This window comes from Danio rerio, chromosome 2, assembly GCF_049306965.1.
Source record: "Danio rerio strain Tuebingen ecotype United States chromosome 2, GRCz12tu, whole genome shotgun sequence".
NCBI lineage: Eukaryota > Metazoa > Chordata > Actinopteri > Cypriniformes > Danionidae > Danio > Danio rerio.
In genome coordinates this window covers 2362456-2389813 of record NC_133177.1, presented here as the reverse complement: position 1 = coordinate 2389813, position 27358 = coordinate 2362456, and the positions used below count along the sequence as shown (strand labels likewise).

The following is a 27358-nucleotide window of genomic DNA, read 5'->3' as shown; positions in this document are numbered from 1 at the left end:
CATGAGGCTTTAAAGGTCATCTTTCGTCACGGACTTAATAAAGATCCCAACTCCCTAATGCCTGACAATATTCCTCTCTGGACTCTGGAAAAGTACATTGATTTTTTTTCTGTGCTTTTAAATTGTTCATTTACTGTGGGAATTGTAGAATGACGGATGACTCCATTCCACAGTACTATCCACCAGTCCAGAGTTTCTCCATGTCAAGAGTGCCACTCCAGAGACTCTGTTCCTTTTGCAATCCCAAATGTTGGGATCCCTGAGGTCTTCCACCGTCAGCAAGCCCTTCATATTTGTGAATCACAGCTTTATCTTCAGACCGCACACACACCCTCAGATCTATGCATGGGACGATAACCAATTTCAAGGTTTGCCGCGCTTTCAGAAAGTTTAGGTTTTAAAACAACTAAACTTTTCTACAATACACTACCTGACAAAAGTCTTGTCGCCTATCCAAGTTTTAGGAACAAAATTAACAACTAATTTTTAAGTTGATCAGTAGGTATCAGAAGTGGCTCATATGAAAGGTAAAGGCCTCTAGATGACGCTTATTTGACCACAACAGAATATGATCATGCCTTGATTTTGACTGATTTCATCAGGACAGTAAGGTCTGACTTTATTTAGGCAAAAGTCTCATCACTGAACAGAAATAATGTCCAGTATAGAATTTAAAGTCCTGCTGCAGTGGGGACAGAATGAATATTGTGTCTGACTCCATCATGAGCTTGGAGGACTGCATCCATACATCTCTGACTCAAATCACTGATTAATAAAGTCATCTGGAATGGCAGAGAAAGCGTTCCTGCAGGACTCCCTGAGTTCTTTAAGAGTCTTTGGATTCATCTTCAACGCCTCCTCCTTCATCTTACCCCAGACATGCTCAATAAAGTTCATGTCTGGTGACTGGGCTGGCCAATCCTGGAGCAGCTTAAACTTCTTTGCTTTCAGGAGCTTTGATGTGGAGGCTGAAGTATGAGAAGGAGCGCTATCCTGCTGGAGAATTGTCCCTCTCCTGTGGTTTGTAATGTAAAGGGCAGCACAGATGTCTTGATACCTCAGGCTGTTGATGTTGATCATCCACTCTGCAGATCTCTCGCACACCCCCATACTGAATGTAACCCCAAACAATGATTTTTCCTTCACCAAACTTGACTAATTTCAGTGAGAATCTTGGTCCATGCTGGTTCCAGTAGGTCTTCTGCAGTATTGGTGATGATTGGGATGCAGCTCAACAGATGATTCATTAGAGAAATCCACCTTCTGCCACTTTTCCAAATGAGCAACTAGAAGTCGAGTTATTGTGTTTTGCTCTTACAACTGGGATTAACCACAAGACTTTTGTCAGGTAGTGTATAGTGTGCCATTTGGGATGCAGCTTTCGATATGAACAAGTATTACATTAGGACTGTATTATGAAACACCACTTGGTGGAATTACAACCTGCAATGCAAAAATACTGAACAGTTTAGTGATTTTGAAGACTAAGCACAGAATTGTTCGAATGGATTAAAGTGTGCAGACATTACTGTTGTTTAAATGTCAGGTCATCGTTCGATGTGTTTCGATGCTGAATTCTGGCATTTGTGATCATGAGAAATGGCGTCCTACTAATGTTACGCAAATACTATTAAATTTGGGTAACACTTTATAATAACTACACACTATGAATCATTTATTAAGCATTAGCAAATAGTGAATTCATTATCTGTTAAGCATTAACTCTACATTTATAAACGTTAGTAAGCAGTTTATAACTGCAGCTACAAATGCTCTATTCTTGACTTATAAGCACCTACATAATGTGCTAATAATTGTATTTTCATACTTAGTAAATGATTTATTTTTCATTACTAAATTAAGTATCGCATTATTTACAAACCAGTTGTATTTAAGAGTAGTTGAGGGTTTTTAGGATCATTCAGAATGAGTTAGTAAAGGATTAATAAACTATTGAAATCAACATTTATATGTCTTATTATTTAGGCATATACTAATAGTCAACTAATATGTTAATAAATGCTTTATTAACTCAACTTCATGCAGTTTTGTGACCTAATCTAAAGTGAGGACTATTCATGCTTTATAAATCCCTTATAAATGACAAATAAAGGCTCAGAATAAAATGAACTCTTTGCAATCTTTTCTAAAAAGTAAAATTACTGTAAAGTTTAAACCTTGCTGAATACCAGGAGTGTCAAAATACAACAAAACTGGATAAAACAACAATATAATAATTAAACAATGTAATAAAATGTAATGTTTAAACTCTACAGTGATTTTATTTTAGATCAGGTTGCAAAGATTTATTTTTTTATTTGAAGTACAGTTTCATTTGAGTATCTTTAATTGAATAGGCATGAATAATGTCATTTTTCCTGTTTAGAATTTAACTGAGCCTTTATTTGTCATTTATAAAGGATTTATAAAGCATGAATAGTCCTCACTTTAGATTAAGTCACAAAACTAGGTGAAGTTGAGTTAATAAAGCATTTATTAACATACATAGTAACCATTAATATATGCCTGAATAAAAAGATATATAAACGTTGATTTCAATAGTTTATTAATCCTTTACTAACTCATTCTGAATGATCCTAAAAACCCTCAACTACTCTTTAATACAACTGGTTTGTAAATAATGTGATACTTAATTTAGTAATGAAAAATAAATCATTTACTAAGTATGAAAATACAATTATTAAGCACATTTTAAATGTGGTTATAAGTCAAGAATAGAGCTTTTGTAGCTGCAGTTATAAACTGCTTACTAACGTTTATAAATGTAGAGTTAATGCTTAACAGATAATGAATTCACTATTTGCTAATGCTTAATAAATGATTTATAGTGTGTAGTTATTATAAAGTGTTACCCAAATTTGTTTGACATTTTGCCTCTAATGGGGGGCACGGTGGCTCAGTGGTTAGCACTGTGGCCTCACAGCAATAAGGTCACTGGTTCAAGTCCCGGCTGGGCCATTTGGAGTTTCTGTGTGGTGTATGTGGGGTTTCCTCCTGGTGCTCTGGTTTCTCCTACAGTCTAAACACATGCACTATAGGGGGATTGAATAAAGTAATTTGGCCATATGAGTGTGTATGTGTGTTTCCCAGTACTGGGTTGCGGCTAAAAGGGCATTCAGTATGTAAAACATGCAGAAATAGTTGGTGGTTCATTCTGCTGTTGCAACCTCTGATAATTGAGCATTAAGTTGAATAAAAATGAATGAATGAATGAGTTTTGCCTCTAAGATAGTACACTAAATGAGGGAAAACACCACGTCTCAAAACTTCTAAAGGCGTATCTATTTAAAAGCGTATTTTTCTGCGTGTTTTCTGTCTCTGTGGATAAAACAAGTGTTTTAGAGAGCAATAAAAAAGCAAGAGTATCAGAATTAGGGTAGAAACACATGGCCTGTTGGTTTTAAAGATTTATCGGGTCATTCAATGTTCTTGACAGTTAATCAGTCATGAGCTGAAATCGCTATTCTGTGTGACACAGAGAGTTCAACCGGCAGTAGATCACATATTGATATTTCTCTTTGTAATGTACATGTCGCTTCTCTTCTACGCTCTAGAGAAATAAAACTGTAGACTCTTATTTAAGGTGCCATCTTCAACATCCCTTGACAAAGAAATTAGACAGGCGGATGTTGTAATGTCAAATTCTGCACATATTCCTGTGTTAATAACTCATTACTAGGCCCACACGTAATCTGCGCACAGAATAAATGTGTGTGAATTCATATTTATTCAGTTTTTAAATTAACTTTAGTAATATTATTGACTAATATGAAAATATTCATATGACTTATTTACAGTGCAGTTTGTAAAGTAATATCGTCTGTCTTTTAGTAGAGATATTATATGAGACATTTGCTTTGTTTACCAAATAAAGTGGATCTAATTGATTTTGCATTGTAAACATTAAATGCAAGTTAAAAAGGTATTACTTTTTATTTCCTATATTAAGGTTTTAGTTATGATACTCCCAAAATCATTACTCAGAAATCAGCAGATTTTTATCAAAGTGCTAAAATAGCAAAAAAAATGCCGCAGATCCCGTCTGGCCCTACTACCAATAACTGATTAGCAATAACTTATCTTTGCCATGAGGGCAACACATAATATTTGACGAGATATTTTTCAAGATACTAGTATATGGAGCCAGATCACTCTAAAAAATAATACACTTACAAAATAAAATCCATACAAGCACAACACAATTCATATTTACAAAATTCAATTCGTAATTTCAAAGCACAATTTATAAATGCAACAAACAATTTGTGAATTCATAAGTAAAAATCATGAATATTTTCACCAAATGATTTGGATTTGTGAATTTATAAATTGGATTTTTGTATTTACGAATCGTGTTTTGAATTTACGAATCAGATTTTGTGTATTTAAGAATCGTTTTTCAATTGACGAATCAGATTTGTGTATTTACGAAGCATGTTTTAAATTTATGAATCAGATTTTGTGTATTTAAGAATCGTTTTTCAATTGACGAATCAGATTTGTGTATTTACGAAGCATGTTTTAAATTTACGAATCAGATTTTGTGTGTTTACGAATCGTTTCTGAATTGACGAATTAGATTTGTGTATTTACAAAGCATGTTTTGAATTGACTAATCGAATTTGTGTTTTACAAATCATGTTTTGAATATACGAATCAGATTTGTGTATTTGCGAATACTTTTTGAATTGAAGAATCGGATTTGTGTATTTGGGAATCGGGTTTGTGTTTTTACAATTTGTGTTTTGAATTGACAAATCAGATTTGTGTATTTACGAATCGTTTTTGAATTGACAAATTTGATTTTGTAAATATTGTGTGCTTGTATAAATTATATTTTGTAAATGTATTTTTTTTAGACTGATCTGCCCCCATAGTATTCAGCTTAAAGTAACATTTAAAGGCTAAACTAGGTTTATTAGGGTAAAGTTAGGGTAATAAGGGCAAATCATGGTATGACGATGGTTGTTCACAATCATAATATAATAACCTGCATGTTATTCAAAACAAATATTGCTTAAGGGGGCTAATAATATTGACCTTAAAATGGTTAAAAAGAAAAACTGCTTTTCTTCCAGCAGAACTAAAACAAATAAGACTTTCCAGAAGAAAAAATATTATAGGAAATAGTGTAGAAAAATTCCTAAATCTTTTCAACATCACTTCGAAAATATTTTGAAAAAGAAAACAAAATTTACAAGGGGACTAATAATTCTGACTTTGTAAGATTGTCTTACAGCACATAGCTCTCCTATAGCAATTCACAAACAAATCTGTTTGATCACTTGAGGATTTTACATACTGTAGGTGTCTATTAAAATAAATGAGAGTCATCTGTTTTTTTTTCCAATATCACATCATTCATTTTCACAGAGAAGGGTTGCGGCTGGAAGGGCATCCGCTGCGTAAAAATGCACTGGATAAGTCGGCGGTTCATTCCGTTGTGGTGACCCTGGATTAATAAATGGACTAAGCCGAAAAGAAAATGAATGAATGAATGAATGAATGAATGAATGAATGAATGAATGAATGAATGTCTACTCTGCTGAGCTCAGTAGAGTATGAAATGTTTCAGAACCATACTTATGTTCTTAAAGACTTTAAAATGTTTCTTGTTGTCATTAAACATCATAGCAGCTGGGAAAATTGGCGACACCTGGGTAATTGGCTTTAATAAGTGTTTAATTAGCAGTCGGTGTTGAAAAGCGCTGCCACTGACACCTGCTGTCGAAATCAACCACAAAGAGACCTGTAGTTTTATTAGGCATGAATGTAATCTGTCTCCTGCAATTTGTCTGCATCTTAAACACACGTCTGATGTAATGTATTTGCGTGGGATATTTTGACAGGCTTATTTAGAAAGCATGTCATGAGGTTCATCTGTGTTGTTTGTGCTTCTTTAGATTTGTCAGACTGACATTTGACTTGAAAAAAACTATACTTTTATTTAACTTTAAAAAATAATTCTGTTCCATCACATTACCCCCTTTCGCACAGTGATACTGGAAATTTCAAGAATGACTTTACCAGTAAAGACCATGCACACATCCATACCAAAAATACAGGTAAATTCTGATATCATTACCCAGAAATGAGCTCTAAATGGCTGCGCTTGTTTTTGTAAATATACAAGGGGTCTGGATTTCATCGATGGCTTCACCTTTATTTAAAGCTTCAGCATTCATGCAGCTGCTTTTGTCCCAGAGACACTCAAAGGCAGACTCACAAACCGCAGCTAAATGTTTGCACATTTGACAACATTACAAATTCTGTGGATGGTATAAGTATTGTGAACCGCTTGAATGAAAACATATGGAGGAATACTCTCACATGTCGAGATGTACATAATATGTATGTGTGCTGGCGCTCACCGGTGCACTCCTTTACTTAATGTGCACACGCGTCAAGCAACTGAAGCAGAGCTTGAGGTAAACCAACAGCAGTTTATCATAAGCATTTATTGATAATTTAAGAAGCATTAAGGAACATAGAAACATTATCTGACAAACAACTAGCAGCTAAATGTGTCTGGAATAATATTCAAAGACTTTTATTTTTATGAACAACGCGGATGTGAATGCATCTAAGTGTAATTTTCTGGAAAGGTCTGTATGTGTGTATCTGCCTCTATTCAACAGCCCACCTCAACATACATGCATCAATTCATTCATTTAGCAATTTGTTTTTAGTTTTTATTCTATTTTTTATTTTTTTTAAGGAGGGGGTGCTATTTATTTATTTATTTGGTATTGTTATTTATTTATTTATATTTATTGTTTATTTTTATTTAATTATTTATTTGCAAAAAATTGTTTACTTTTCTTTATTTATTTTATTTGTTTATTTTTATTTATTTATAATTTATTGTTTATTTTATTTATCCAATTATTTAGTTTTAGCTTATTTATTTAATTACATTTATTTGTTTATTTTTATTTATCGATTTATATATTGTTTGTTTTTATTTATTATTTATTTATTTGCTTTTAGTTAATTTATATATATATATATATATATATATATATATATATATAAATATATATATATATATATATAGTTTTTATGTATTAATCTGTTATTATTATTATTATTTTATTATTATTATTATTATTAATATTAATATTATTAATATTGGTTAAAATCAAATTAATCCATCAAATAGTGGACTGTTCAGTTGATAAATCCATGCATCTTTTTTATTACTTTAAACCAAAATAAGAAGTACATTTAAAATACAAAGCCTTTAATTTACAGAGTGGATAAGGAAAACAATCTCTAAACCAAATTATTGGCAAAAGTCACTCTGAAAACAAAAGAATAAATCCATAAAAACATCAATTAATCTATTGCAAAGGGAAATTAATAACCAAAAAGATTCATCTGCTGTTTATTTTTTTTAGGAAAAAATACGCTTTTATTTAACTTGGAAAGATAACTTCTGGTCCATCACATTGTCTCTATCTGCCTTTATTCAACAGTCAACCCATAAATAAATGCAGCAATTCATTCATTTGGCTATTTGTTTGTTTTTAGATTTTTGTTAGCTTTCTTTCTTTCTTTCTTTCTTTCTTTCTTTCTTTCTTTCTTTCTTTCTTTCTTTCTTTCTTTAGTAATTAATGTATTTATATATTTTTTTTAATTTATAGTTTTTAATTAATTTAAACCAAAATGAGATGGTTTAAATTAAAACCATTTAAAATACAAAGCCTTTATTTACTGAGTGGATAAAAAAGGCTACCATAAAAACATTAAGAAATCTATAGAAAAGGCCATTAATATCCCAAAACATTAATATTATGAAGATATGTTATTATTACTCATATTATTTATACTTCAATATCACCTGCATGTGTTAATTTATACTATAAAAAAATAAACATTATATCTTATTGTTCATTTATTAATTTTCTTCTTTAGCTTATTTACTTTATTAATCTGGGGTCAACACAGCGGAATGAACCGCCAACTTATCCAGCATATGTTTTACACTGCGGATGCCCTTCCAGCTGCAACCCATCACTGGGAAACACCCATATACACTCATTCACACTCACTCATATTTAGCTTACCCAATTCCCCTATAGCGCATGTCTTTGGACTTGGAAACTGGAGCACCCAGAGGAAACCCACACAAACACAGGGAGGACATGCAAACTCCACACAGAAACGCCAACTGATCCAGCCGAGGCTCAAACCAGCGACCTTCTTGCTGTGAGGCGATCGTGCTACCCACTGTGATACCGTGTTGCCCCATTATGTATTACACAATGTCAAAATGCATTATAAATGTATTATAAAGCTAAATTACAATTAGAAAAGTTATTGATCAGGTTTCAAAATGGCTTTCCCTAAAAAGCACAGTAAACACTGATCGTTGGAAATTCAAGAGGGAAAACAAATATATTTTATTAAATTAATCTGCGCAAAAAACAATCCTTGAAAGAGATGTGAGGATTTGAGGAGAAAACAAAAGATTCTTGATGCACTCCAATGAATTATTCATAGGATTTACGATAAATAAAACCAGGAGAGCAGGCCGCAGATGCACATGCAGGTTTATCTTTTCATTTATTTACAGCAGAATGCAAAGGCGGAGAGAAAATAATCAGGAAAAGGAAGCTCATTTAAGGATATTCGTGTTTTTACAATGTTATTAAAATCCAACCGTAGCATTGTTCAAAACTATAAAGGTAAATACAAGGCTTATTCAGTCGGACTGACAGATTATGTGTAGCGCAATCTTATAATTTGAGCTGATCTGTTTCAGTCTTGTCAACCGAGAACTGCTCAAAAATCTGAAGTTTATCTCGTAATTGCAAATGTAATAGGAAGAGGTGAATAGCTGACATGATTAAAGCGTTTTCAATCACTCCTCTCAGGCCGTTTCTACTTTTCAGTTCCCGTCACCTCCACACTTCAATTAGTTTTCTTCTATTTTCTATGAATACTGCTTTCATAAGCACCGTGACAGTGGTATAGGCACTCAAGGAACGACTGGAATTTAAAACATGCTCTCATTCACTTGAGAAAACAAAAAGATGTTTGCTGCTTGCTCAATACTACTTATTTAAAATGAGCTGAATCAACACAATTCTTGAGGTTTTTCTGGTCTTTACCACAAGCGTACAGTTGAAGTCAGAATTATTTGCCCCCTTTTGAATTAATTTTTCTTTATTAAATATTTCCCAAATGATGTTTAACAGAGCAAGGAAACTTTCACAGTATGTCTGATAATGTTTTTTCTTCTGGAGAAAGTCGTATTTGTTTTATTTCGGCTGGAATAAAAGCAGTTTTTAATTTTTTATTAACCATTTTAAGGACAATTTTTTTTTTCGACTGTCTACAGAACAAACCATCGCTATACAATAACTTGCCTAATCACCCTAACCTGCCTAATTAACCTAGTGAAGCCTTTAAATGTCACTTTAAGCTGCATAGAGTGTCCTGATGAATATCTAGGAAAATATTATTTATTGTCATCATGACAAAGATAAAATAAATCAGTTATTAGAGACGAGTTATTAAACTATTATGTTTAGAAATGAGTTAACCGTTACACAGAAATTGGGGGGGGGGGATACACAGGGGGCGAATAATTCTGACTTCAGCTGTATTATTCATATCAGTTCAATAAACTAATATGGCTAACATGAACATGTAACCAAGGCTGAACTTATTAGAAATGCGTGTATGATGTCTGTGAAATTAGTGCAGCTATTATAATTATAATTATCGCAACACTTGATCAATTGTCCAGGCAGTGGCAGTGAGTTCAGTTTTACTGAAAACAGATTAATTTAAACTGGGTTAATGCATACACAGCCACAGATCAAAGTATTAAATGTTGAGTGTGATCAGTTGTTCTTAACCTTTTTACAACCCGCAGGCTCATTCTGAAAACGTAGTCCTGTGGACGTTTCTGGAGACTGTAGCCGGAGATACGTAGGGCTGCATTCAGTTTTTTAGGTGAACGCTACAGGGCGGTATGACGCCGTTCCTTTTCATGCTTACCGGCTGACCCAGGGATGGGCAAACTTGATCCTCGAGGGCCGGTGTCCCTGCAGAGTTTTCTTGCAACACTAGTCAGACACACCTGAACAAACTAATCAGTGTCTTCAAGATCACTTGAACTCTATAGGGAGGTCTGTTTGAATAGGGTTGGAGCTAAACTATGCAGGACACCAGCCTTCCAGGATCAAGTTTGCCCACACCTGGGCTGACCGTTTACCTCCGTGTGGAGGGTTTTCCTGCCACAACCAGTATGTCCAGTTAGCTCGTTCCAGGTTCGAGTCCGGGCGGTTCCAGAAATCAGGTGAGACAAAAACAGAATCCAAAAAATAAAGTGAACAAGTTCATAACAGGGTGAGAATGTGGTAAAATCTGAAAGCGTGGTAAAAAATCTGACGAGGGTTTTTTTTTTTTCTGGACAACTTTTGTAAATTGTTGGCTGGGTTTAGGGAAGTAAGTGGGGCGGTTGGGTCAGTCGATTGGCCGGTTGCACAGACAATCAATCAGTCAGTCAGACAGGCGGTTGTTCGACAGTGCCCTCTGGTGGGTTTAGCCGAGAACAGCGCAGGGTGCGAACAGCACTCGCGAGAGACATTTGAGATACGAAAAAGCAGCCTCTCATGGATTCGCAAAAACTGCACAAATACATACCTCCCGGGACGTATTTCACGGTCTTAAGAAACATCCACAGGACTACGTTTTCAGAATGAGCCAGGGTTGCCATTTTGATCCCTCATCATCTAAGACAATATTCAAAGAAACCTGGGTTCTCAATATTCATTTATTCATTTTCTTTTCGGCTTAGTCCCTTTATTGATCAGGGGGAATGAACCGCCAATTTATTCAGTCCATGTTTTACCCCTTCCAGCTGCAACCCATCACTGGGAAACACCTATACACTCTCACTCAAACACACACCCTAGACAATTTTAGCTTACCCAATTCACCCATAGCGCATGTGTTTGGACTGTAGGGGAAACGGGAGCAGCCGGAGAAAACCCACGCCAACACAGGGAGAACATGAAAAAAAAAAAGTGTAAAAACTGAATGCTTCCCTAGCAAGAAAACAGTTAAACAGAGCATCTGCAGCGCGAAGATAAAGAACGAGCCTCCTCCAATCAGCCTCATTACTTTCTCTTTACTTTACTCTACTTTGGTGGAGTGAGGAAACGGTGGAAACTCACTCCACTGAACACATCCATTAGCCGACATACTTAATCTTGTTTGTTAAGTGCAAAGATTTGTGTCAAAACTGTTTCTAAATTCAGTTCTAATCTCCAGCAAAGGAATAAATGAACAATAATAATGAAGTGTGGTCAGAAAACTGAGTTATATCCAAACACACGTCCTGCTCTTATCCACATATGCTGATGCAGACGTCTCCAAAACCCCACAGCTGGACACATCTACACTTGTGCTTATTTAAACGAATATAAATGTGCTTATAATAAATAATACTGCTGATAATAATAACATTATAATGATAATAATAACATTATACAAGCAGATGCAGATTGTCATGAATAAACTAAATAAGCCCCCCGAGATGAGGCAGGGTGGCAGTGGTTTTTATATTTATGTAGAAAATAATCATTTTTGTAACATTTTAATCCTTTAATTGTTTTCAACTGTGTGTTTCTGTTCCTCCTGTGTGTATTCAGCAGTGTGCAAATGTTTGTACCTGCATAGGCACATAACTAACGCACTTTAGAGCAGCTATTAGTTGGTCAGTGGCACACAGGGGTGGACTGGCCATCTGGCAATTCTGGAAAATTCCAGAAGGGCCGGACCAATTTTTAAATGTGGGCCGGTCAGTTTTTTTATTTTATTTTTTTTAATTGTTTTTACGTGCAGGCAGCTTTTATATCTTGCTAGATGTGATATTATGATGATGATAAATAAAATAAATAATAAAAAAAAGAAAAAAGAATAATAATAATAATAAATGTTAAGAATTTGGCCCAATCGGCGACGGCCGCCTAATTTCAAGATGGGCCGACCCAATCCGAGGTTACCCGGACGTAATCAAAATCTGGCAAGAATGTCATATTATTTTACCATCTGTACACCAAAATAAATAGTGAATGTGCTTGTCCGTGGGTGGGGCTGTGTCGGTGTGGTAATGTGGGCTGATGTGGCTACAGTGCCAGGGCTGAATTTTAGTCCCAGTCCACCCCTGATGGCACAGTCTAGTTCAGTTCGTCAAAATAGCAACGCTCCAACAATGCGCCTTAACACATCTCCTTTATAGACTAGCTAGCACACCCATGAGTCCACAAAGTGGCGCAAATGGATTTGTTATTTAAACAGCGTGGCGCAAAACCTGACAATTAAAGTTGCGCGTGTCTGAAAATAGCAACAAATCGCGCCAAACCCGCCTTATAGTGCAGGGTGAATGACAGGGCCGCATGTGTTTAAAGTATACGGGTCAGAAACAAGTAAAAGGAGAGTAAATGCTAACAGAATTACGAAAATGTTCTCCAATAAAGACATCTATTTGTTTGAACCCTCATGCGGCTGTCATCCAGACCGCCGCAGCTGTGTCAGTGTATTGACTGCCATAAAAATAAAAACCCGCCATCGCCAGTCTATTTAATATAAAGCGCCCGAACATCAACAGCAGAGCAGCTTTAGGCCTCATAAAACACAAGCAGGTCTTACCTCTGGGTCTGGTATCTGGGCCGCCGCGTTAAAGAAATGATGTGAGATCAACACCGCCGTTACGCTCATCAGCAAAGGGACCAGGGATGGCGGCTGATTCCCAGGCCCCTCCATCGCCATTTTCCCTCTTCTTCTCCCGCGTCTCATCCCTCCCCTTCCTTCAGCCTGGACGAAACAAAACTGCGCAGGACCACAATAGTGCAGGTGATTGATGGCCTTTGGGAAAAAACGGCCACCTCCTCCCTTTACATTAATGCTTTTGTGGGTCTCCAAATGCTCGCAGTCCTGCTCTGAGGACGCCAGGCGCTGGACTGAAGGCCATTAATTAATTAATAGCCCCGGTGTGGTTTACAGGCTTGTCGCCGGAGCACGCAGAGGTTACGAGAGCTGCTGGGGGAAGGGACTTACACTTACACACACACACACACACATATAGTTGTGTAAGGCCTTGTGTTGTGATCACATGTTCGTGTTTTTGTGTGATGATTGTTAAGTGATATGCCTAGCCGAAGGGTCTGCAACAGGTTTTAAGGTGAACTGTAAAAAATGCTTGTCCTAACACAAATCTATTAAGTAAACTTGATAATTTATTTACAAATTTAAGTAGATTAAACATAAACAATTAGGTTGTCCCCCAGAAAACCTCAGGAATTAAACAAAATTTTAAATAAGTAGTTTGAACATGCAGGAAACATCATGTTTTGAGTGTAACACTATTGTTTAGCTGTCCTCGACTGAGATGTGTTACACTTTATTATTATCATTCATTTTCCTTTGGCTTAGTCCTTTATTTATCAGGAGTTGCCACAGCGGAATGAACCGCCAACTATTCCAGCCTATGTTTTACTTTTTTACACAGCGGATGCCCTTCCAGGTGCAACCCATTACTGGGAAACATCCATACACACTCATTCACAGAAACCGGAGCACCCGGAGGAAACCCACAACAATGTGGGGAGAACATACAAATTATTATTATTATCATTATTATTATTATTATTATTATTATTATTATTATTCATTCATTTTCTTGTCGGCTTAGTCCCTTTATTAATCCGGGGTCGCCACAGCGGAATGAACCACCAACTTATCCAGCAAGTTTTTACGCAGCGGATGCCCTTCCAGCTGCAACCCATCTCTGGGAAACATCCACACACATTCACACACACACTCATACACTAAGGACAATTTAACCTACCCAATTCACCTGTACCGCATGTCTTTGGACTGTGGGGGAAACCGGAGCACCCGGAGGAAACCCACGCGAAGGCAGGGAGAACATGCAAACTCCACACAGAAACGCCAACTGAGCCGAGACTCGAACCAGTGACCTTCTTGCTGTGAGGCGACAGCACTACCTACTGCGCCTACCTCACCCATTATTATTATTATTATTATTATTCGCATTCATTTTCCTTTGGCTCAGTCTCTGATTTATCAGGGGTCGCCACAGCGAATCACCAATTATTCCAGCATATGTTTTTAGACAGCGGATGCCCTTCCAGCTGCAACCCAGTGCTGGGAAACACACACACTCATACACTACGGCCAATTTGTTTATCCAATTCCCCTATAGCGTATGTTTTTGTACTTGGAAACCGGAGTCCCCGGAGGAAACCCACGCCAACACGTGGAGAACATGCAAACTCCTCACAGAAATGCAAACTGGCCCAGACAGAACTCAAATCAGTGACCTTTTTGCTGTGAGGTGACTGTGCTAACCACTGAGCCACCGTGCCGCCCAATTTACTCACATCTGAAGTGTAAAAAAATAAAAAGGTCAGATTATGATGCAGGCATATTCAGAGTTTTTTTTACACATATAGTTAATAACTATTACCTACTTAGTAATAAATTATTGCAAAAGTAACAATTATATCTTCAAGCTCTTCATGCAAAATCAAAGCACTTTTTTGAAACCTTGACAACACTAGATGAAAAATCCAGCATTTTCAAGGATTCCAGCACCTTGTGATGCAAAGCACATGAATGCGATTCCCATGAAACATGAGTCACGGCTACTGATAAAGAGCTCAAAGACTTGTAGAAACAACTTAAAACGATACGGTTGCTTTAAAAATGCATCTTTATCTAACATACGCTTTGTTTAACACTATCAGTACGGTTTGGAGAGGTTTTATTTATATTTCCAAACACGACTGAGCCTTCATCTTTTTAGCGCTATTCAACAGACGTTTCATTTCCAATCTGCCATGATAGATACAAAAAAAATGTGTCGTAAAATGGTGCCACATTAACATTCAATGCACTTTGAAAGCACTGAGAGACGTTCAATAAGCAGTGCAACGTCGTTTTAGAGAAATGTCACATGCAGTTTTTCCCAATGACCCGTTCGCTCTTTTTTTCTTAGACTGAAAGACCCTGATAAATTCCTCAGCCCTCTACAGAGAATCACCACGCCTGAACTCATTCTGCGTGTCACGCAAAGAAACCTGATCATAGTAATGACCTTTTTTTTTTTTCTTTGGTCCAATACTCTGGATTTCACTTGCCTCATATTAGGCATGCAGAATCTTTTAAAGCATTTAAAGTATCCCTGAACACACAGTTTATATTTAGACTTGCCTATTTGTGAGTTGTAACGTTTCTCCAATCTTCTCTTGTCCAGTTTTGGTGAGTCTGTGTGAATTGTAGCCTCAGTTTCCTGTTCTTAGCTGACAGGAGCGGCACCCGGTGTGCTCTTCTGCTGCTGTAGCCCATCCGCCTCAAGGTTGGCGTGTTGTGTGTTCAGAGATGCTCTTCTGCAGAGCTCGGTTGTATCGAGTGCTTATTTGAGTTACTGTTGCCTTTCTATCAGTGGTAACCAGTCTGGCCATTCTCCTCTGAACTCTGGCATCAACAAGGCATTTGCGCCCACAGAACTACCGCTCACTGGATATTTCCTCTTTTTCAGACCATTCCCTGTAATCCCTAGAGATGGTTGTGCGTGAAAATCCCAGTAGATCAGCAGTTTCTGAAATACTCTGACCAGCCCGTCTGGCACCAACAACCATGCCACGTCATTCAACGTTGTTATTAGACATCAAAATAACGTTATCCTTAGACGCTGGCTAGACGTTGAATTTTGGTCACTTGACATCACAACCTAAATCTAACCTAATATTATTGTCCCACGACGTTTTGTGCCTGCTAGTCAATAACTACATGCACTACAGAATGTTACGTTTACACACACATCCACAAATTACATGTAAAGGAATCAGCATTTTACAGCGTAATACTCACTACTCATGAGTACTTTTAAAAGGGCTTTTTACTCATATTTTGAGTAATATTAACAACAGATACTTTTACTCTACTTGCACTACATTTTTAGGCAAGTAATGGTACTTTTACTTGAGTATGATTTTCAGTACTCTTTACACCACTGCTAACACTGTAAAAAATACTGGGTTTTCATATTACGAAAAGGTTGTGTTCACTTGTGTTGGGAAAGTGTTTGCCTGATGACCTTAAACCAGCATGCATGCCTCCTTAAGATTACTTGTTCTCGAAACTCTCCATCTGGTCGATATGCATGTCCCAAATCCAATAACAGCAACCCATTTTGTGTGTGTGTGTGTGTGTGTCCACAATCCTATGCTCTGATGTAATATCTGATGGAGATAGAATCATTAATTCAGAAGAGGCACAACATTCATATCTAATTCCAGTCTTTTCATAACTGTGGCGCAGGTTGGGTTATTAGTACCCATCACGTAATCCGCAGATCTTAACATTAGCATGACATTTGGCTGTGTTTATTCATTATCTTCTCAAAGGGAGTGGAAAAAACCTTGTCAGTCAAGCTGTGGAGATGTATAGGCTGTAACCGATGTATTCTTACCACATCCTCGCGCCAGCGTGAACACGCTCTAAGAAGATCACAGCCCACAAATGTCAGATCCCCTGAAAGCAGGATGGAAAATCCAAAAGTAAAGAACAGATCTTGAATAACACACACTCATCAATACCTTTGAATGAAGTAATATAACGACTGTACTGTACATCAGGTACTGAAGGATCCTTTAAAGGAGCAGTGTTGACAAAAAACTTTTCATATTATGGTCCCACTTTATATTAAGTGTCCTTAACTACTATGTACTTGCATCAAAAAATAAATACAATGTACTTACTGTGTTCATAATGTATTTGAGAACACTTGTGGTGCTCTTGAGTTGGGATAGAGGTTGAGTTATGGACAGGTTTGGTGGTATGGGTAGGTTTAAGGGTGGGTTAAGGTGTAGGGAATGATCAGCAGTGTATTTACAAATGTAATTACAAAAGTTAATTACAGATGTAAATACATACAGGTATTTAATCAAGCATAAGTACACTGTAAATACATGTATTTACACAATAAGTACATTGTAACAAATTATTAATTCCTATGTAAGAACGTATTAGTTAAGGCCACTTAATATAAATTTTATTATATTATTTTTATTATTTTTTTTTACCAACAAAAACTAAATAAAAATCAGTTTGTAACAACAACATTTTGTCCATGAATATAGTTCAAACAAGAAAATGTTTATGAAGGTACTGTTTGTTAAAAGATTCTGTTAGAACATTTTATTTTCTCAGCATTTTATTGTTATGTGATTATTATATATTTTTTACTATTTTATTAAAATAGGCCTGCAAGTATACAAAGTAAGTCATGACTTAAAATATATACATAAAACATATGCTGGAATACTCAAGTGGTGCTCGCTGCAGAGCCATTGGAGCAGAGCTGAGCTCCAGCGAGGGGGAGCTTGAGCTTGAGCTCCACCTTGTTTGCACTTCTTCTACGAGTGATGTCACTGGGGGTGGGGTTAGGGGTGGGGTTGGTGTACGCATTAAAACAGCTTACAGGAGGCAGAGCGAGAGCTCATGCTCCCCCTCGCTGGAGCTCAGCTCTGCTCAAATGGCTCTGCAGCGAGTACCCTCTCGGAATACTTGGTGGTTCACTCCGCTGTGGTGACCCCTGATAAGTGAAGTTTATTTATAAACTAATTTCGAGAGGAGCACACGCAGCAGCTGGTCCTCATTAGCTAACGCACGATTCGGCAATCAGACGGTTCCTAAATCACTTTAAATAACCAGAGTATCTTATCTTAGCCATATCCGTCTTGAAGAATCCCCCCTTCCACCCCTACTCCTCTCCTTTCCTAGTCAGGGCAGCACGGAGGCCCAGTGGTTAGTATTATTGCCTCACAGCGAGAATGTCACTGGCTCAGATCTAACCTAGCCAAGTCGGCATTTTTGTGTGGAGTTTGCATGACCTCCCGGTGTTTGCGTGGGTATACCCCGAGCTCTCCGGTTTCCTCCCACAGACCAAAAACATGTAACATAAGTAAATAGACAAAACTAAATCAACATCATAGACAACCGTTAAATTCAGCATACGGTCTCCATAGCTATTCATAAACGACATTCACCATTATCAAGAAGGGGAGTTCTCGAGACCTACCAGAGCTCAGACTGCTCTCTCGCCCTGCAACGGGAGGGGGGGGAGCCCCGAGCTCGAGGATCAAGCTCAGGGCTTGCTCCCGGGACAGCATGCCAAACACGCTTTAGTCATCAGCTAAGGGTGAACTCTTGAAATAAGGGACTAAGCCGAATGAATGAATGAATGAATGAATGAACGAATGAATGAATGAATGAATGAATGAATGAATGAATGAATGAATGAATGAATGAATGCTTTAAACAGGGGTTTACATTTAAAACGTTTCTTTAGATCAGGAATTCACAACCGGTGGGCCTCAGCGATCCTGCGAGAGTGGGCCGCGAGATACCTTAAAATTAACTCTTAATTTTAAGGGTGTCACAAGATCTCGCTAGTTTAAATCGCAACGAAATTTCTCGTCGAGGTAAAAAGTTGTTTTGTGAGTTGAGATGGTAGCATGAGGGGGCATGAGGAAGTCACCTGGATACTGTCACAAAATCCGAATTGACTGTCAAGATCTGCAATGTAAATACTGTGAAATTCTATGGGGAGAAAGCCAGTCAGTAGAGTTTACTATTTTCCATTTATTTAATAACAAATATTTTGCAGTGTTTGCATGTTCATTGCATAGAATTCAATATAAACTAATATAAAACTATTGCATACATAAAATTATGGGAATAATTATGCAAATTGCATACATAGTAGTAGAAGTAAGTTCAATAAAGGTAAAAAAAACACTTAACTTGTTTTGTATTAGGTGATTTAAAAACATTTTTTTACATATAAAAATCTATTTTCCATTCATATTTGCAAAGTATTTGAAGACTATTCCATTCATATGTTTCATCATTAAGGATTTCTTTAAAATACTGTAAAAGTCTCTTCTCGTTTATGTGAACCCAATCTTGTGCCTGGTCTCGTCTCGTGAAGTAGGCGTCTCGTCACACCCCTACCTAATATTATATTAGAATTTTTGGATTTTGCTACATATATACATATATATATACGGGTGTGTGTGTGTGTGTGCGTCTATATACATATATATATATATGTGTGTGTGTGTGTGTGTGTGTGTGTATATGTATGTGTGTGTATGTGTGTATGTATGTATGTGTATATATATATATATATATATATATATATATATATATATATATATATATATGTATGTGTATGTGTGTGTATATACATATATATACATGTGTGTGTGTGTGTGTGTGTGTGTGTGTATGTATATGTATGTGCGTGTATGTGTGTATGTATGTATGTATGTATGTGTGTATATATATATATATATATATATATATATATATATATATATATATGTATGTGTATGTGTGTGTATGTGTGTGTGTGTGTGTGTGTGTATACACACACACACACACACACACAGGTATTATATATTTTGTTAATAAATAAAGGTTTAAATGAACATTTCATGCAAAGATTTTAGAGAAAATGTCAGACAGGTGGGCCTTCAAAAATTGATCAGAGAAAGAAGTGGGCCCCGAAATGAAAAAGGTTGAGAACCCCTGCTTCAGATGACCATAATAGCATATCTTTAAAGTCCATGTTGCTAATAGCCAAAATCAGGGTCTTCTGAATGACAAAAGGCTAGGACCCATATTTTTATTTTTCAAAATAAAAACCTTTAAATATTTTGCTGCATTATGTATTAACTTTGTCGTGACTCTACAAATACTATGTTTTGTGATGACTTGTTAACTATAATTCACATTTGACCTTGCAGATCATGCGGTGTGATTACAATATTGCTGCTGATGGTAAATATTGTGCAGGCTGTAGATAACAGAAATCACCGGTTCTGTTTCTGCCGCACTGATCCAATCCAGTTTCATGCGGAGCCTTTATTTTTCACAATCACCGTTTCGAGGCCAGTGTCAGACTCACAGAGCAATCTTGAGATAAGTGTGTCATGGAAAAAGTCATGCGAGAGTGATGGGAAGCCAGTTTGAAGAGGGCAGACACGGATCCAGATCGCTTTTTTTTTTTTCGCCCAGTAACTGACCCTTTTCCTTTGAATGCTTTCATTAAAAGTAATTAAGCAAAAAGAAAGAGCTGCAACCGTGGGATTGTGGAAGAAAAAGCGTCATATCTGCGTTAAAGTCGTGCATGAGCTGCCACCCAGAAGGCCTCTTATAAAAGCCGCTGCCAAACCGTAATACTGTGGTGCCACTGAGAGCACCAATCACAGCCTGCGGTGCCAGTTTCTCCTCAAAACACCAGCTACTTTCGCATGCTTTTAGGTCAGATTTCTGCTATTATGGGATGCTGTTATTAACAGTGGACTGTTTTTGCAATTGTTTGCCCATGCATTTGAATGTTTTCCTATTAATTGCATGCTAAAATGATTTAATGCGTAATGACAGGCGGGGTAAGGATACATGGAGGGATGTCATTCTGCAAGCTCGTGTGCACAGTCTCTCTTAATGCGGCACATCATTTATTTTAATCCTAATTAAAGGATTCTGGAAAGACGATTCAGAGGACTTCTCTGGCTCCAATCTGACATGCACTGCCCTCTAGTGGTTTCAGCATCATTCTGTTGAAAAACCTAATTAGTTTTAGGCAAATATGGGAATAAATCTGAGATCTGATCTGCATGCATATACACAGGTTACACTGAAATGAAACGATTAATTAGATTTACTAAATGTTTTTAAGGTAAACGGTCGCAAACTATTTATATGGGATGAATTTACCCAGTTTAATTTGTTTAATTTCAGCCCATATGCTTTGTTTGCAACCACTTAACTTAAAAAAAATGTAACAGATTTAATTAATATTTTTTTAACGGTAGGTCAAACATTTCTAACCTTAAAATGATCAACAAAACTGTTAAAATCCACAATAAAGAAAATTAGAAATTGAAAGAAATTGTTGCAATAATCGATTATTATTGTCATTTTGAGATCATTTTTAATTCTTAATTTCTTAATAATTATATTTTATAATAAATAATAAAATTTATAATTCTTTGAAGTTATTTAGATTATATAATTTGATGTTAAAAAGGTAAATGTCCTATTATATATACTATTATATGTCCTATTAGCTAAATGTCCTGTTATAAACATGGACACCAGTGGGGAACGTAAATGTCGTTGTAAAATGTTTTTTATGTAATTTGAGAATTTGTAAATATATATTGCAACCGCAAAAATGATTGAGGTCATCTCCAAGTATTGCACGAAAAGTCAGTATATTGATTACTGTGACAGGCTTATGAGTAGCTTGATGCAAGGCAAGTTATTGTATGATGATGGTTTGTTCTGTAGTCTATCGAAAAAAATAGCTTAAAGGGGCTAATAATTTTGTCCTTAAAATGGTGTTTAAAAAATTAAAAACGGCTTTTATTCTGGATGAAATAAAACAAGTAAGACTTTCTCCAGAAGAAAAAATATTATCAGACATACTGTAAAATTTTTCTCTCTCTGTTAAACATCATTTGGGGAATATTTCAAAAAGAAAAAAATTCAGGAGGGGGGGGGTTGAATAATTTTGACATTAACTGTATAGAGCACTGCATTATGTATTCAGTATATTCAGAAAGTATTCATAGCACTTTTTTTATTTATTTTTTACATATTTTATGTTACAGCCTTATTCCAAAATGGAATAAATTGATTTATTTCCTCAGAATTCTCCACACAATCCCCCATAATGACAATGTGAAGAAAGAGTTTTTGAAATTGTTGCAAATTTAAAAAAATAAGAAACCTAAAAAAACTCAGATGTTCATCAGTATTCACAGCCTTTGCTCAACACTACGTTGATGCACCTCTGGCAGCGATTACAACCTCAAGTCTTTTTGAATATGATGCCACAAGCTTGGCACAGCTGTCTTTGGGGAATTGTTGGCCATTCCTCTTTGCAGTGCCTCTCCAGCTCTATCAGGTTAGATGGGAAGTGACGGTGTACAGTCATTTTCAGATCTCTCCAGAGATGTTTAATAGGATTTAGGTCTGGGCTCTGGCTGGGCCACTTAAGGATGTTCACCGTGAAGCCACTCCATTGATATTTTGGCAGTGTTCTTTGGGTCATTGTCCTGCTGGAAGATGAAGAGTCGCCTCAGTCTGAGATCAAGAGGTGATGAGCGCTGTCTAGTTTTCTCCAAATGTAACGCCTGGCGTTCACTCCAAAGAGTTCATCAGGTTATTGATCAACTCCCTGACTAAGGCCCTTCTTCCCCGATCACTCAGCTTAGTTGGCCGGCCAGCTCTAGGAAGAGTCCTGGTGGTTAAACATCTTCCATTTACCGATGATGAAGGCCGCTGTGCTCATTGGAACTTTCAGAGCAGCAGAAATGTTTCTGTAACCTTCCCCAGCCTTGTGCCTCGAGAAAATCCCGTCTCAGAGGTCTACAGACAATTCCTTTGTCTTCATGCTTGGTTTATGCTTTGACATGCACTGTCAACCCTGGGAGCTTATATAGACAGGTGTACGCCTTTTCAAATCATGTCCAATCAGCTGAATTGACCACAGGTGAACTCCAATGAAGCTGCTGAAACATCTCAAGAATGATCAGTGGAGACAGAATGTACCTGTGCTCAATTTAGAGCTTCACAGCAAAGGCTGTAAATATTGATGTACATGTGATTTTACAGCTTCTTTATTTTTAGTTAAACGGTATATAGTACATTATATACACTGCCCACCCTATACATATACACATACACATAACTTTCTGATTTTGACTCTTAATGTTATAACATGCACCTTTTATAAAGCTTCTGTGGAAAAATGATTATAATAAACTCAATTTAAAAATTCTATATTCATGACTGGATTTTGCGAATCCATCTGCATTTCCCTCCACACCTCAGTTCATTAAGCAGATTTGACGGCAGACCAACAAACAGCTAGTTGATGATTTGGGTTGTTTTTCCTCCTCCCTCACATCACTTGATTACACTGTTAACACAACACACTTTACAGTGACTTAAACGAATGACCATAGTAATCTGTACAGCACTTAATCATTCTAATTACCAGCTATTAGATTAGTCACTACATGCTGATTACATGCTGTCTGTTTGTATTACTGTGTAATTGCAATGTAGCCTGGAAGCTGCAAGCGTGACCTTATACACTCTTACTCAAGCAACGTGCAAGAGTTACATTTCGTTCGTAATCTATGGAGCCAGATCAGTCTCAAAAATAATGCATTTACGAAATAACTTATTCACAATTAACATTTACAAAAATCCAATTTAAATAATAATTATTTTTGACAAATGAATTGGATTTGCGTATTTACGAATCGTGTTTTGAGCTTACGAATTGGATTTGAGTATTCACGAATTGTGTTTTGAACTTAAGAACTGAATTAGTGTATTTTTGAATTGTATTTCGAATTTTTTTAATTGGATTTGATTGTTTAGGAATCGTGTTTTGAATTTCAAATTTGGATTTGTGTATTTACAAATCGTGTTTTGATCTTTCGAATTATATATGTGTATTTTTTTAATTGTGTATAGAATTTATTAATTGGATTTGTGTATTTACAAATCGTGTTTTGAACTTACGAATTAAATTTGTGTATTTAAGAATCAGGTTTTGAACTTACGAATTAGATTTGTGTATTTACAAATTGTGTTTTGAATTTATGAATTGCATTTGTGTATTTACAAATCACGTCTTGAACTCACGAATTGAATTTGTGTAATTTTGAATCGTGTTTTGAACTTACAAATTAGATTGTTGTATTTACAAATCCCGTCTTGAACTTACGAATTAAATTTGTGTAATTATGAATCATGTTTTGAACTTACAAATTAAATTTGTGCATTTATGAATTGTGTTTTGAATTTACAATTTGGATTTGTGTATTTACGAATCGTGTTTTGAACTTTCAAATTATATTTGTGCATTTTTTTAATCATGTTTTGGATTTACAAATTGGATTTGTGTATTTACGAATCGTGATTTGAATTTTCGAATTGCATTTGTGTATTCACGAATCATGTTTTGAACTTACAAATTGGATTTGTGTAACTAATAATCGTGTTTTGAACTTACGAATTAAATTTGTGTATTTACGAATCATGTTTTGAATTTACAAACTGGATTTGTGTATTTACGAATCGTGTTTTGCATTTACGAATCGCATTTGTGTATTTACGAATCATGTTGTGAATTTACAAATTGGATTTCTGTATTTACAAATAGTGTTTTGAAGTTACGAATTAGATTGATGTATTTTAAATTAGATTTTGAGCTTAGAAATTGGAGTCTGTAAACGTGAATTGCATTGTGGACGTATACATTTTATTTTGTAAATGTATTATTTTTTGAGACTGATCTGGCCATATAATAATCATGGTGCAAAATGAATGCGTGTATTCAGAGAAGTGATTTGCTCTCACCTCTTCTACAACGCTGTCAAAACTGGCACGGTCCACTTTAACCTCTGCCTGCACAGCGGGGACTTATTTACCCGAGTTCCTGGATGTAGTGGATGGTGTGGAGGAAGCACTGGGCCGGAACGAGGGAATACCTTGGAGGAGCAGCGCAGAAAAAGGGCCCATTCAAAGCTGGAATGACAAATAGGTGAGTCTGTTTACGTACACGCTGTTGACACAAGTACGCATTTGGCTCGGTGGGTTATTGCTGGGTATTCGGGAATAAATCTAAACCTTTCACGGCTACCGGGGTCTCGGGAAACAATGCCAAATCTGTTTGGGTTAAAGCCACATACAGTTGAAGTCAGCATTATGAGCCCTTCTGCAAAGTTTTTTCTAATATTTCTGTTTAACAGATTCAGGAATTTTTCACAGTATTTCCTAGAATATTTCTTCTTCTGGAGAAAGTCTTTTTTTTTATTTCAGCTAGAATAAAAGCAGCTTTTAATTTTTGTAAACCTATTTTAGGCTCAATATTATTAGCCCCATTAAGCAATATTTGTTTTGGATTGTCTCCAGAACAAACCACTGTTATACAATGACTTGCCTAATTACCCTAACTTTACCCTAATTAACCTAGTTAAGACTTTACATGTCTTAAACTACACAGAAATAATATATAAACATTTGTGTACCATTTATATAGATATAGGATGTAGTATAAAATGTTTAATTAGTCTTTGCTGATGTTCATAATTTGTCGCTCTGCGAATTTTTCCAGTGCTAGAAAATATGTGGCATTTTCAGATGATCTCGGTAAATAGCCAAAGTGAAATAGATTTGACCTTTGCAAGAACATCATCGAGTGTTAGCAAACAAATCCACAACACGGCCTTTTCTTCCTGTGGAAACTGTGACTGCATCTTTATGTGTGATCTCTGATCTGTCTGATTGTGAACAGGGCTTCAATTAATTATAAAGTACATGTTTAAACACCTCTGTGGTGAATATAAATTTAGCTAAAACTGATATTGATGTCCAAAACAACTTGTTTTGTTGCTCGATATCAAATAACATTGGTATTGTGATACTATTGACACTTCATGTTGGTACTGTTCTCCTCCTAATAATTATTAACAATAATTTAGATATTGGTGTTTAAAACTACTTATGCTGCTTGATATCGAATAACATTAGTGGTATTGTGGTATTATTGACTACATGTTACTATTCTCCTCAAAATAATTATTAGCAATAATTCAGATATTGCTGTTTAAAACAACTTGTTTTGCTGCTTTATATCGAATAACGTTGGTATTTTGGTACTATTCTCCTCCAAATAATTATTAATAATTCAGATATTGCTGTTTAAAACAACTTGTTATGCTACTTGACATCGAATAACGCTAATGGTATTGTGGTACGCTACTGCTGACTCTATGTTTCTCCTAATAATTAACGTTACTATGGCACTAACAGAAAAAAAAGCATGTACAAAATAATAAGATCAGAATTAATTTGGCTCCTGGCTACATGGACGAAAACATCAATGTTGATATTTCTGCAAAAATAGGCTCGAGTTAATCTCAAAATAAATATATAAAAATAATCTCACGAGAAAACGTATTTTACGCTTTGCCAGTTTAGTGGCTAATTCGTACGAATTCGTATGAGTTCAGTCGTACGAAATTGTACGATATTAAAAAGGAGGCGTGGCACCCAACCCCACCCCTAAACCCAACCTTCATTGCGGGATAAGCAAATCGTACGAATTAGATCATCTGAATTCATCCGAATAAGCCACTAAATTAAAAAGTTACGAATTGCCGTGAGATTGTGTTTTCGCTTCACCATCTTGTCGCCACCACGCTGAATCCATCCGGAAAAGCGCGCGCACTCAACAAGACGTTCAGCCATGACTAACCTTAACGAATCTGATTGGCCGTCGTGTTCCTAAACTTAACAGACACACATGTTATTGATTATAAAGTTCCCAGACGTCAATGCATCTTAGAGTAATGCTACATTCTGTCATAAAGAACTAACCTTATTCCAAAGCAATAAGATTCAAGATCATCTCTGAAAAACAAATTAAGATTAAAACACAATAAAAAAAACATCTTGTATATCAATCACACACATCTAGAACGATAAAATTACTAGAACCTGTTCAACAGAAGCCATTGTGATGCAATTGTATCATATGGATTATTTATGAAATAATTGAAATACTTCCACCTGAAATGCAATATTGCAATATATCGGCGTTGTTTTTAACATGGCATGTTTTTACGTCCTTCATACATGTTGAGATCGAGTTTATCGACTTGATGAGGGAATGTCTTGACAATCCACACAGACGTGCAACAAGTAAAATCTTACATGACTTCACGCTTTAACAGACAGTCAAGCAGGTCAAGCACACCAGAAGCGCCGCGACACGTGTGATAAAACTATCACACACCAAACGCGCACATTCGCATGATATTTAACATGAAACTTATCAGATGGCGCTCTGTGGCGCGGCTGAAATATGACCTGTGTCCTGAATTGTGGCTGGGCGGCGCCGGTGTGTGTATAGAAATCTGTTTAGAATTCTAAAATCCATGGCGCTGCGTGGGGCTGCGCGTCGCCGTGCGGCGCTTCTGGTGTGCGACCTGCTTCATACAGAGAGTGAACCAAAGCGCATTGGTGCCATTATAATGTATCAAATATATTTTCTATAAAATCGCGATTTCTCGATTTAATATAAAATTAAATCGTCGTCAAAATGTAAATTCGAATTAATAAAAAAAAACTACAACTGGTATATAAAAACAAGTACAAATACATCTGACATTGTGAGGTCATGAGAGATGAAGTA

The 27358-nt window shown here is 36.2% G+C and overlaps 1 protein-coding gene across 2 annotated transcripts in view; it reads right to left on the bottom strand.

Annotated features, from left to right (window-relative positions):
• The window catches only part of tmie (transmembrane inner ear), a 64283-nt gene extending 51446 nt beyond the window's left edge, over nt 1-12837 (bottom strand). For both annotated transcript variants that reach the window (NM_001170648.1, NM_001170647.1), the window contains 1 exon segment: nt 12691-12837. In NM_001170648.1, the coding sequence (NP_001164119.1) occupies nt 12691-12837 (147 nt within the window).
• Nucleotides 12838-27358: the final 14521 nt, after the last annotated feature.